The 12,841-nt window shown below is 40.5% G+C and overlaps 1 protein-coding gene and 1 non-coding gene across 30 annotated transcripts in view; both read right to left on the reverse strand.

The window, feature by feature from the left end:
• The window catches only part of UBAP2L (ubiquitin associated protein 2 like), a 47,435-nt gene that overhangs the window by 15,376 nt on the left and 19,218 nt on the right, over positions 1 to 12,841 (reverse strand). For all 29 annotated transcript variants that reach the window (XM_025287771.2, XM_044944320.1, XM_044944321.1 and 26 more), the window contains 8 exons: positions 12,230 to 12,282; positions 10,477 to 10,562; positions 6,948 to 7,119; positions 3,442 to 3,640; positions 2,706 to 2,983; positions 2,378 to 2,550; positions 1,119 to 1,308; positions 260 to 314 (listed from right to left, as the gene is read on the reverse strand). In XM_025287771.2, coding sequence (XP_025143556.1) covers positions 260 to 314; positions 1,119 to 1,308; positions 2,378 to 2,550; positions 2,706 to 2,983; positions 3,442 to 3,640; positions 6,948 to 7,119; positions 10,477 to 10,562; positions 12,230 to 12,282 — 1,206 coding nt within the window. The remainder of the gene's footprint in view (positions 1 to 259; positions 315 to 1,118; positions 1,309 to 2,377; positions 2,551 to 2,705; positions 2,984 to 3,441; positions 3,641 to 6,947; positions 7,120 to 10,476; positions 10,563 to 12,229; positions 12,283 to 12,841) is intronic.
• LOC112585865 lies at positions 694 to 831 on the reverse strand. The gene has a single exon (XR_003110440.1). It is a non-coding gene; the product is annotated as a small nucleolar RNA SNORA58 (small nucleolar RNA).

Below are 12,841 nucleotides of genomic sequence, written 5' to 3' on the forward strand. Positions count from 1 at the left end.
AGGTGCAATCTTTTTTTTTTTTTTTTTTTAATTCGAAGCATTTCACAGCACCAACCAATAAAGGAAACCAACAGAGAACCTGAAACTTAGGAAGGTTTGAGATTAAACAGCAAGGTAGAAAAAAATCAAGCTAAGAGTAAAACCAATAGTTTTGATCATTGAGGCAGGGGTCTTTTCATGACAATCTACGACATGCAAAAATATTGAAAGGGGAGTAAAAACACTGTAATTTAGAGGGAAAAGCCTGGAGGACCCTTACCTTCAACAGATTGCGTGGTCTGTAACTGCGTGGCCTGCACAGAACTGAAGCCATTCTGGTAAGAAACAGACAAACAAGAATAGATTAAGTTAGTGCACTGACTCAGTTTAATTTCTGCCAACCAATTTCTTTCAGAGAAATTCTGCAAGTTAACAGAAAGATTAACATAATGTACACAACCCAAAGGAAAAACAACAAAAATTTAAAAACAGTAAAAGATATACCGACCCTGTGTGACCCAGGGCAATAAGAGGCAATGCCCAAACTGCTGAAGAGATCCCGAACCCCAAACAGATAAAGTGAAAGTGAAGTCGCTCAGTCGTGTCCGACTCTTTGCGACCCGTGGACTGTAGCCCACCAAGCTCCTCTGTCCATGGGATTCTCCAAGCAAGAATACTGGAGTGGGTTGCCAAAATCCAATGATCCCTAGGGGAGGATGTGGGAGTAAGACAGTTCAGCCAAACCACTTATTCTGCTGGCTGCATCTGACAGTCACTCCACATTTCCTCTGGCATATGCTGTCCCCCTCACCAAAGCCAAGACACAGCAAGGTGAGGTCTACTGATATGCACTCAGAAGTCTAGCAATCAGATCTTCCAAGAAAACAGGTACTGGAGACTGATTCTACTAGAGAGAATGAATCTTTAATGCAAAGAGAATGATCTTCTAGCTCTGAGTCTCCAGGATTAGTGCATAGAACTTTTTTTTAATTTCACCAACCACAAAAATGAGGTTAAGCTTCATAATCAGCATTTCAGAAATATCTTAGCACCATTTGTCAAGAAGTATAACACTAATATTTAAGAGACTTTGTCTGCTATTCTCCCAACCAATGCCCAGGGGCTAGTGAAGCCAATACCTTTGCCTGAGTCAAGTCCTTTTGGGGTGATGAAGAGATGGAGCTGGGGTACCGCCGAGTCTGTGTGGATCTCTGTTCATATAGAGGGCCCTGAGCATTATTTTGGGAGGTATAGGTTGTCGACTGAATTGGGCCACTCTGATAACCGGACTCCTGACTCTGGTTAGATGAAATTGTGGATGAAGATTCACTGAGGGGAATGGAGAAGGAAAATCTCAAGAGAAACGAATAGAACAGATCCACTGATACTAAAACAGTGGAGTAAGTTATTCTAGTAACTCTAGTAACTTACTAGAGTTGATTACAATCAACTTATAATCAAATTGATTATAATCAAAAAGACAAACTTTAAGAACAAATAAAAGATACTGCGACAATTTTCTCCTGACAACAGTAGGAATTTCCACATCCTATAAAGCCAGGTATCTAAGCTAAGAATCGAGCTTAAAAACATTTTCAACTCTTAAAGGAAGAGAGAATTTTCTTGTGTCCCTACATTCTGCTGTTATTAGAAAAAGAGGCTAGAAGTCAGTAGAAAGGATACACTACTCTTGGTCCCTTTCATATAATCGTAACAAGAACCCTAAGCACAGGAAAAATCACCTTTTGCTCATTTTAAGGAATTCTGAGTTCCTGGCTCTCTCAAAAAACCCAAGAGTAAAATTCTCTTGAGAAGAACTTTAAAAATACTCACACTCATTAACAACAATTATGATTCAATAGAGCTAGGCTGGGGCAAGATATCTCTACTTTTAAATTCTAAGGACTGAAAAAAAAAAAAAAAAACAAAAACTAAACCCACCTATTACTCCGAAATTCCAGGATTTTATATTGCCTAAGATAGACTTCCCTGATATCTATTCATAGGAAATAGGAAAGGTTCTACAGGAAAGGTTTCTTTTAATTCTGTAATACTAATTTTAATTTTACCTCCTTCCTAGGAGTTCAAAGTTACAACCTTCATAGGCTTTAAATCCACACAAAAGGTCTCCAAGTGTCAAAAGCACTGCCAAGGTACTTTAAAGGGGGGGTACACATCTCTAGGAACTGTGCCTGGACATTCTGTAAGTACCCAAAGGATATATTTCTATCTGTTTAGTTATGGAAAAACCTAGTAACAAAAGTGCTCAACAAACTGCTACAAATGGCTGCTTTTCCTTCAATCAGAGCCTTGGCTGTCCAGAGTTCTAGGAATCAACAAAAGACTTACAAAAAGTTGGAAAAGTCTAAAAGAAGTCTATGACAGCTGTTTCCTCTACCTGGCCGTGCTGGTATAGAGGCTACTTGGAGCCTGGCTTGAAGAGGCGCTCGTGGTGGGGGTGGACTCATAATCAGAAAGGACAGGCTCTGACCCAAACTGCAATGCCCCAAACTGCAGGTTTAGCCCTGAGATATCTGCTGAGCCAGGCATCTCCACAGCCAGAGCAGGAATCTGTAGAGAAGATAAAGAAATGGTTTACTATAACCTTATTGTAAGACTGATAGCAAACTTCCATATCAGACTTCCAAACTACATCCTCACAATCTCAATTCTCAAATCCCACACCCCTTTGCCCTAAAATAATATCTATCTAAAAGTTCAAATACCTTAGAAGTCAAGGAGGCTTTTTTCTTCTGCTGTTTCAGTTTTTGCTGAGCCGGCTGAGGGCTGGAGGATTGGTTGTCTGAAGACCCAGGAGACATTTGTGGAGCCGAGGTGGATTTGCTTGGCAGAGGAGAAGACGGGGGTGGAGGTGCGGCTGTGGAGGTAGCCACAGCAGGTGGCTTCTCCTGAAGGAACACCTCCATCATGGTTGAAGACGGGGTGAAAGCCTGGCGCTTTGTAAAGGGGCTGTGCACTGTTGAATCATTTGGGGTCTTCAAATCTGCACGAGGAGATCCAATATGTATGAGGCCAGAGGTCCTCATTGACCTCAAGAAAATACGATTATTCTGTGACAACCATTGGATTATATCAAATCAACACTATTACACTGCCTTTGTAAGAAAGCAATCTAGAAATGGCCCATATTCAGAGTATAAGGTCCTAAAACGGCAAAGTTCATAAACTCTTCCAAAGGCAACACACTGTTTTCAAATACTGAAGATAAATCTAGGAAAAATCCAAAACATCCTCATGTCAACAGAAGACTGCAAATGTGTATAGGGTTAAATTTGATGAAAGAGATATACAGCCTCAACTTATATATTTATTTATTATTCCCCAGCTTTCTGAACTGAGCCTTTCTGACAAGGGAAAATCAGTGTGGGAACTACTCCTGCCAGCCTCTTGGCAGTAATGCTCCAACGCTTAAAGAATTCAGTCATTTTCCATCTTTCTCACCATACTGCACCAGCGATGGGGATTGTGTGGTAGAGCCCATGTCCCAGGAGGAGGTGGTGGTGGTTCCAGATTGAGAATGCTGAGCTGCCAACTGAGCCAGGGCCTGAGCAGTCTTGAATTGCTCCAAGAACTGGGAGCCTGTGGTGCTGCCGCCTTTAGCTTCACCAACATCACCAAATCCTTTCCCTAACATGCTCACCTGTAGATCAACACAGAGATTAGAGAAATCCACAGCCAAATAACCTTGTTCAGCTACTCAAAAAGACACTTATCTGGGTTAAGAGTCAGTATAGATATAAAGAATGTCACAAATGGAATAGTCTATTACAGCGTAAAGTCTGGACTGAGACTGTCTAGACTTAAATCTTGGTTAAGTAATCGTGGAAAAATGACTTGTAGTTAATCTGTACCTCATTTTCCTCACCTGAAAATAAAAGTAGTATCTCAAAAAGGTATAGGAGGATTAAACAAACAATATACAAAAAGCATTTAATATGTGCATGATACATAGAAAGCACTCAAAAAAATTTAAGAGCCATTAAAATTTATACCATTGCCATCACCCTTCCCTCCCTCCTTCTCAGAGACTTCTTTTTCTTCTTTGGCCATGCCAGGTCTTAGCTGCCTAACAAGGGATCTTTAGTTGTGGCATATAGGATCTAGTTCTGAACAAGGATTAAACCCAGGCCCCCTGCACTGGGAGCATGGAGTCAGCCACTGGGCCACCATGGGAGTCCCCAGGAATTTCTTTAATGACTGGAGGAGGGGTCTCTCCCCCTTTTGAATTTCTAAATCAACTGATAACTGATTACTAAGATAATATGAAGATAACGTAAACTTTCACTTCAGTCATTAATGTCTTTGGCCCTTCCACTGAAAAGCTCAAAGGGAACAAAAACAACTAACTGGAGCTTCTCCTCAATGCTTCTAGTAACTAGCAGAGACAAAAGAGCGCGATTAGGGGCCAGCCCAGCTTCTGCACTAGACAATCGTGATGATAGAGAAAAATTTACTTTCGCTGCTTCCGGGGGATCCCCAACACCAAGTAAAACTACCACCCTAGACCAGAAAATTAACCATTCTAAAGAAACTCTAAGGAGATTTAGTCTAGTCTTTCTTAGGTCTTATTTAACCACATCATGATTTTCATCATTAAGCAGCACTTACACAAAATCAATCTGTCCAACTCAAGGTAAGACTTTTTCTTTCCACTTCAGTCTGAATTTCAAGATTATACAAATAAAAACAAAAACAGCCAAACTCTAGTTGAAAGTACAGGACTGTAACAGAGAAATGATCCCACACAGCAATGATTACCAAATACTCTGCAAGCATGAAACATTAAAGACATAGAAAATTACTTAATATTCACATATTGTGATAATAAGGGCTCCTATATTACTTACATCTATTAAATTTTTAGGGAAATTAATCCTGTAATTTATTCTGAAAGGAAAAGAACTACATTAAATAGCACCCTAATTAACACAGGTAATAAGGAACTTATGTTTAGTTTAACACATCACACGACACACATTAAATAGAATGTAAGGGTAAACTGGAAATATACTGACATTTTTATTTTTGATGAGAATTTGGATTTGGGTATAAATCCTAACGGAGAAGGCAATGGCACCCTACTCCAGTACTGTTGCTTGGAAAATCCCATGGACGGAAGAGCCTGTTAGGCTGCAATCCATGGGGTTGCTAAGAGTCGGACATGACTGAGCGACTTCACTTTCACTTTTCACTTTCATGCACTGGAGAAGGAAATGGCAGCCCACTCCAGTGTTCTTGCCTGGAGAATCCCAGGGACGGGGGAGCCTGGTGGGCTGCCATCTATGGGGTCACACAGAGTTGGAAACGACTGAAGTGACTTAGCATAGCATAAATCCTAAATTCCAGGCTTTAACGGTAATTTAAAGTGACACAAAGCACTTAACCCTTTTCAAATCATCTATCTTAGGGGTTGGCAGTTATTTTCTGATCATCTTTGTTCCATTTTCTTTCTTTCTTTTTGGTCCTAACACTTCTCTCCCTTTCTCTTCTTTTCCACCTTTTCTCACCTGTCACCATTCATATATGGCAGAATATTAACCACCAAATTGCCATTAACACATGAAAGTATTTTAGGATAACGGTTAAAAAGTAAAAAACTTCTGGATTAGAGGCTGACTCAGCAATTTTCTAGTTGAAGCAATTACTATTAACATAATCTTACTACTAGAAAAATCAAAGTATATGCATATACATTGTCTCTTACCTCTTGACAACCACCAAAAAGTAAACAGACAGGAAAGTAAAAGAAAGAAAAAGCAGTACTTTTAGGATTTACTGACCATAAGTTAGTCCTTGTATCGTCTTTGTTTATTTAGCCTTTCCCGTAATTGATGACCTTGAATTTTTAAAAAATAATTCTGAATCAACAAGTCATGTGTTGTTAAGTGCTCCAGGTTGTTAACAACTAATACCACTACTGCCACCACGTCTGTATCACTTTTACTCATAATCTTATCTATCTTCCTGAAGCCCTGTAAGATAGGCACAGCAAGCACCCTTATCCCCACTTACGGAGAGAGGGAGAAACAGTTATTATATGGGCAGATTCAGGAAGACCCCAAGTTTTTAGAAGCCTAGCTCAGAAATGTACGATTTAAATACATACATATGGTAATTGTGCTCTATCAAAAAACAGGGAAGTGCTACTACCTCTCGTCAACATTTAATTACTATTACTAATTAGTATTAGCGTTAAAATTGTCATTGATCTTCTCTCTTTAAGAATAACAGAAAATAAGGACTTCCCTGGTGGCCCAGTGGCTAAGACCCCACATTTCTAATGTGGGGGGCAGGGAGAGAGGACTGGGTTCGACCTCTGGTCAGGAAACTAGGCCCTGGATGCCACAATTAAAGATCCTGCAGGCCACAACAAAGATCTAAGATCCCACGTGCCACAACTAAGACCCAGGACGGCCAAATAATTTTTTCCCCAAAAAATTACATTCCCCCCACCCCCACCCCCCAAAAATACACTGTTTGGCACCATAAGTACTCAGTAAATGGTGTCAGGGCTTCCCAGGTGGCACAGCGGTAAAGAATCCACCTGCCAATGCAGGCGATATGGGTTTCATCTCTGGGTCAGGAAGATCCCCTGGAGTAGGAAATGGCAACCCACTTCAGTATTCTTATTTAGAAAATTCCCTGGACAGAGGAGATTGGTGGGATCCATGGGGTTACAAAGAGTCAGACACACTGAGCAACTGACCACAAATAAAATGTTTATTCATTTTTATAACATGATTCAGTCTGTCCACAACTAAATCCTCTCCTAGAGCTATCCCCTATTACCCAAATCAACATTTCTACACTCAAGTCTGCTTAGGAAGACAAAAGATGCTTTTTACCTTGCCCCAAACCTTTCAGGTATCACTGAAAGGAATTACTGTATTTGTACGCATGTGCTGGGGTTGCAGAAAACTTTAAGATATACCTTGTTTCCTACTTACCATACTGTGATGAGAAAACGTGTTCCCTGAAGCAGGCTGTGATATGGCACTCTGCTTCGAGTTACTGAACACCAGAGGCTGGGCAAGAGAAGGAGCCTGAGAGGGATCCAGATTAGATGAATCATTCTCCATGGAAGATGGTGTCTTTCCCAACAGAACAGCAAGGTCAATTCTAGTGGAGAGAGAAAGTTTGATGAATGATGACAGAACACTCTTGTCTCTAATACCCGACTCAGATTAAGGATAGATCAAAAGGAAGTCACTCCCCAGAAACACAAAGCCCTAAAATGCTGAACTCATCAAAAACAACAGATGTATAAGAGTCACAGTAGTATCCAGATGTATTCCAATGGAGCTGACATCCTTAATGTTGTTTAAAATTTTAGTTTTAGTGAAATTTTTTAACTTAATGAAATGTCAAATGTTAGTTTTAATACAGCAGCTCCATAACTGGCCCAAAAATTCCTAACTTTTACCCATGATTTTAATACTGAATACCTGTCATGACCAATATCTAAGACCACAAATAGAATGCTGGCATCCTCAAGTGGCTTTAGAGAAGGATTTAGGCAATTTTCCCCCCAGTTTTTAAAAATTTCCAAAAGTCACCTGTGGTATAATAAAAGTATATACTAGGGACTTGGAAAATTTTCCTTAGTAAGAGGGATATCTTTTATTTTTCATAATTGGTCCCTTTCAACCACAGTTTAAGATAATAATTACTCGGGGAGGGGGACCCCCACACACATAGTTTTGAGAAGGTGGCTGGTCACCAAAAACACCAAGAAAGTGAATGAGAGTTGGAACCTTCAACCCTACTACACTCCACCCACCTCTAAGAAAGGAAAGGGAATTAGAGATTGAATTCAATCACCGATGACTTCATCAATCATGCATATATAATAAAACTTTGATTAAAACCTCTTGAATAGTGAGATTCAGTGAGCTTCTGGGCTGGTGACCACATGTGACCCACAAGGAGGGCAGAACACCCAGAGAGGGCTTAAAAGCTCCATGCTCCAACCCCCACACCCTGGCCTGCACCTCTCGTCCATTTGGCTGTTTTGGAATACTGGTTAAACTAATAAATCAGGAATGTCAAGCAAAACACTTTCCTGCATCCTATCAATCATCCTGGCAAATTATTGAATCTGAAGAGGGGGCTGTGAAAACCCCCAAATTTGTAGCCAGCTGAGCAGAACTGTGTGAGTAGCCTGGGTACCTCTGAAGTAAAGGCTGTCTTAGGATACTGAGCAGTCACCTTGGGTCTGTGCTAACTCTGGAGAATTATTGTCAGAACTGAATTAAACTGCTGAACACTTAGCTGAACACAGAACCTGTGTGGGAAAAAAATCACAGATATTTGGTGTCATTAAAAACAATAACAACAATTAACCTCTGGTAATGACATCCTGAACATCCTACTCCTATCACACTTAGTAGAACACTCCGAGTCAGTTCAGTTCAGTCACTCAGTCGTGTCCGACTCTTTGTGATCCCTTGGACTGCAGCACACCAGGCTTCCCTGTCCATCACCAACTTCTGGAGCTAGCTCAAACTCATGTCCATTAAATCGGTGATGCCATCCAACCATCTCATCCTCTGTTGTCCCCTTCTCCTCCTGCCTTCAATCTTTCCCAGCATCAGAATCTTTCAAATGAGTCAGTTCTTTGCATCAGGTGGCCAAGGTATTGATTGGAGCTTCAGCATCAGTCCTTTCAATGAATATTCAGGGTTGATTTCCTTTAGGATTGAGTGGTTTAATCTCCTTGCAATCCAAAGGACTCTCAAGAGTCTTCTCCAACACCACAGTTCAAAAGCATCAATTCTTCAGCACTCAGCTTTCTTTGTGGTCCAACTCTCTGACTAGATGGACTTTTGCTGGCAAGGTAATGTCTCTGCTTTTTAATATGCTGTCTAGGTTGGTCATAACTTTTCTTCCAAGGAGCAAGCATCTTTTAATTTCATGGCTACAGTCACCATCCACAGTGATGCTGGAGCCCAAGAAAATAAAGTCTGTCACTGTTTCCTCATCTATTTGCCATGAAGTGATGGGACCAGATGCCATGATTTTAGTTTTTCTGAATGTTGAGTTTTAAGTCAGCTTTTTCTCTCTCTTCTTTCTCTTTTGTCAAGAGGCTCTTTAGTTCTTCTTCATTTTTTGCCATAAGAATGGTGTCATCTGCATATCTGAGGTTACTGATATTTCTCCCAGCAATATTGATTCCAGCTTGTGCTCATCCAGCCTGGCATTTCGCATGATTTAATCTGCATATAATTTAAATAAGCAGGGTAACAGTATACAGTCTTGATGTACTCTTCCCAATTTGGAACCAGATTGTTGTTCTGTATCGGGTTCTAAATGTTGCTTCTGACCTGCGTACAGATTTCTCAGGAGTCAGTTAAGGTGGTCTGGTTTTCCCATCTCTTTAAGAATTTTCCACAGTTTTTTGTGATCCACACAGTCAAAGGCTTTGGCGTAGTCAGTAAAGCAGATGTTTTTCTTGAACTCTCCTGGTTTTTCTATAATCCAACAGATGTTGGGAATTTGATCTCTGGTTCTTCTGCCTTCAAGTTGGATTCTGGGTCAATAACTATCATGAAAGTGAAAGTTAAAAGTCACTCAGTCATGTCCAACTCTTTGCAACCCCATGGACTATACAATCCATGGAATTCTCCAGGCCAGAATACTGGAGTGGGTAGCCTTTCCCTTCTTCAGGGGATCTTCTCAATCCAAGGATACAACACAGGTCTCCCACACTGCAGACAGATTCTTTACCAGCTGAGCCTCAAGGGAAGCCCAAGAATACTCGAGTGGAGTAGCCTATCCATTTGATATCCATTGGATCTTCCCAACCTAGGAATTGAACCGGGGTCTCCTGCATTGCAGACAGATTCTTTACCAACTGAGCTATCAGGGAAGCCCTACAACTATCATATCCAGGTCCAGAAATAATCCAAGAGTTTTTCAGGGGACAAAAATATTCCCTGACAAGTGTTATCTCCCTCTATTGACCCCAATACTTATGTTCAAGTCCTAAAAAATTCATAAGATAGATGCTAGGGGAAAAAATGATCATCATACCCAGTTGGCTAAAGCAAAGACATAATTATAAAGCAAGAGAAGAAGCTATTGAACAGTTCTGCAAATTCTGAAATAAGTAAAATCTTTCCACTTTTAGCTTTTCTTAACCTGACTTACTGTAAGTTTATATTATTCTAAGTTTTAATCAATATCTGGGATGCTGACAAGGCTAATGTATATATATATACATTTTCCTGATGTATGTATTAATAAAGGACTATCTGGAAGAAGTTAACTTCAAAATTATACAGATATCCATTTGGTAGATAAACTACTATCAACTCTTACAAAAATCTACCTATAAACTAAATAGGACTGTAATGTGATTTGATTCTATTATCAACACTATGGGAGTTCATGAAGGCCCAGTACCACTCCTTCCTTACAGCTCACTTAGCAGGTCCCTCTGAGAAAAGATACTGGCAATTCACATCACACACTTGCCTCTGACCAGCAGTGATTGTCACATTCTCCGCAGGCAGAGGCACTGAAGACACATTAGAGGCGGTGAAGATCTTGGTCTCAGAAAGCTGGAAAACAGAGGCATTAGTCACTCCTAGTGTTAGGCTAGTTACAGTCCAGAAACCTGGCAGAGGTAAGGGGAATGCAACATAAGAAAAAGGGAAAAACTCCTACAAGTGAGAACTGTTTACCCTAAGGAATCCTGAATGGACTGACTTTCAAGCCCCTTCTATCTATCTTCTGTAGATCTTATCAAAAGAGAGAGCAGAATCCATGAACCCAATAAAATCTAGTGGAGTCACATAATATGCACCCTGAACTTATAAGAAAGTGAATATGCTAGACAGAAAAATAGAGAAAGCCCCTTTATATTTTCTCACTGCGCCTCCCAACTCCTACCTCAATCCGAATCATACTTTATCTTCCACTAATCCTCTCAAAGAAAGGAAGACCCCAGCCAAAATGAAGACAAAAATAAAAATAATTCTTTGCTTTTGAGCAGGAAGGGCCCAAGTTCTGATGTGCTGAAGTTTGCAGGAATAATTTTAACGTGTTTTGCCTTAAAACTGACTTTATTACATCTAGTCTCTCCCCTATAAGACATTAAAATCAAGTAAGCCAATTGCAGGGAATAAATATTTCTACTATTCAAAGTTGATGTAATTTTTTTAACCATGCTGCCCAGTTTGTGGGCGCTCAGAGTTCCCCAACCAGGAATTGAACCCTGGCCCTCACCAGTGAAAGTGTCCTAACCACTGGAACACCAAGCAATTCCCCCACAACTTTAAAAATAAGTTAAAAAAAAAAAACTTTCTGATTGAAACCTCCCCTCTAAAGACAGGAAATCCACTCCCCCTTCTCTGACAGGTGGTTAAGCAGACAAGTCAAATCTTATGAAGTATTCACAAAGCAGTCTAGCTCAGCTACAATAGAAAAGAATCACACTCTGATGCTGATACATCTGGAATTTTAAAACTCAGCCCTGAAAACCAAAACAGCTTGACACACCATTTCCTCTTACCATATTCTGTCTTGCTTGAGTAAATACAAAATACAGGAAAGTTCATCCATGATCACTATAATTCACAGCAAAGGCTTGACTGTGACCAGCGATCAGCAAAATCCCTTTACTCAGGTAACTCCAGTGAATTCACATAGCTGTTTATGTGCCACCCATCTATGAGGTTTCCAAGTTTAGTCACTGCAGAAGAGCCAAACCTACATATTCATCTCAATTAAAATTACCCAAGTTGGGCTCTGAGTACAATAACAAAATGGGTTTCAGAGTCAACCAAACTTTCACCATGTACCCACCTCTAAACCAATTACAGGACCGTACACCAAAGCCTGAATGTGAACCAAATAACTGCACTGCTCCAAGGAGCATCATGTGTTACCAGAAGCTGCTGCTCAATGCACTACCTGCCTGACTCCATCTCTGGTGCCCTACCCAACCACCATCACTTCCTGGGATAAATCCGACAATCAGATATTGGACTTACACAAGTGCACTTGCCCTTTCCATAGTCTGGTTCCAGAGAGTCCTGTTCATGCCCAGTCTCCTTCATATAACATATGTGAAATGTTCTGGCTCAGAACACTATTTTGGATGTAAAAGTTTTGGGTCAGAATCTTTAGGGTGAATTTTAAGGGGTAGAATCATACCCATTTTCTATCCCTAAAACATCACTTAGGGATAGAAGGTACTAATGAGGAATAACATGGGAATACTCACATCTTCATTCCAATCTTCAGTTCCCCACTCCTCTGTTGCAGTCCTCCATGCGCCTGGGAATAAAGGAAACACAATGAAGTGACTTTAAATGCCAGTACAAAGCATGTGTAGAAAATACTAATGCGTTAAATTTTTTGGCAGCCAAAAGTATAACCAGCATTTAGTAATCAGAAAGGATTCTTGGGCTTCAGAGGGAGGAAAAGACATTTTAGAATACCTCAGAACACCAGGGTTCTAATTAAATTTCACAGCTACTTTCAGTTTTTGTCACACAGCTGTAATAGGAAACAGCGCGAGACAGCAAGAGAGAGAAACAAAATGCAAGTAAGAGCAAGACTCCAGTAGATCCAGCACTCCAAGCAATCTCTTATAGACCTTCAGGCCTGACTCAGTGGTCTGGTCAGTGAAATGGCAGCAGATAATTCAAGCCAAAACATGCAAACTCTATCTATTGAGTATAAGACAATACTGCCAGCAGTCTGAAGAGATGTGGCAGCAGGGGCAGAGGAACACAAATGGTCTCGACAAGACAGTCGAAGGGCAATGAAGAAGGAAAGGCCTGAAATCCAAACAGAGCACTGACATCTATCTGCTATGGGAACTAAATTAAAA

Source organism: Bubalus bubalis, chromosome 6 (genome assembly GCF_019923935.1).
Source record: "Bubalus bubalis isolate 160015118507 breed Murrah chromosome 6, NDDB_SH_1, whole genome shotgun sequence".
NCBI classification, from domain to species: Eukaryota; Metazoa; Chordata; class Mammalia; order Artiodactyla; family Bovidae; genus Bubalus; species Bubalus bubalis.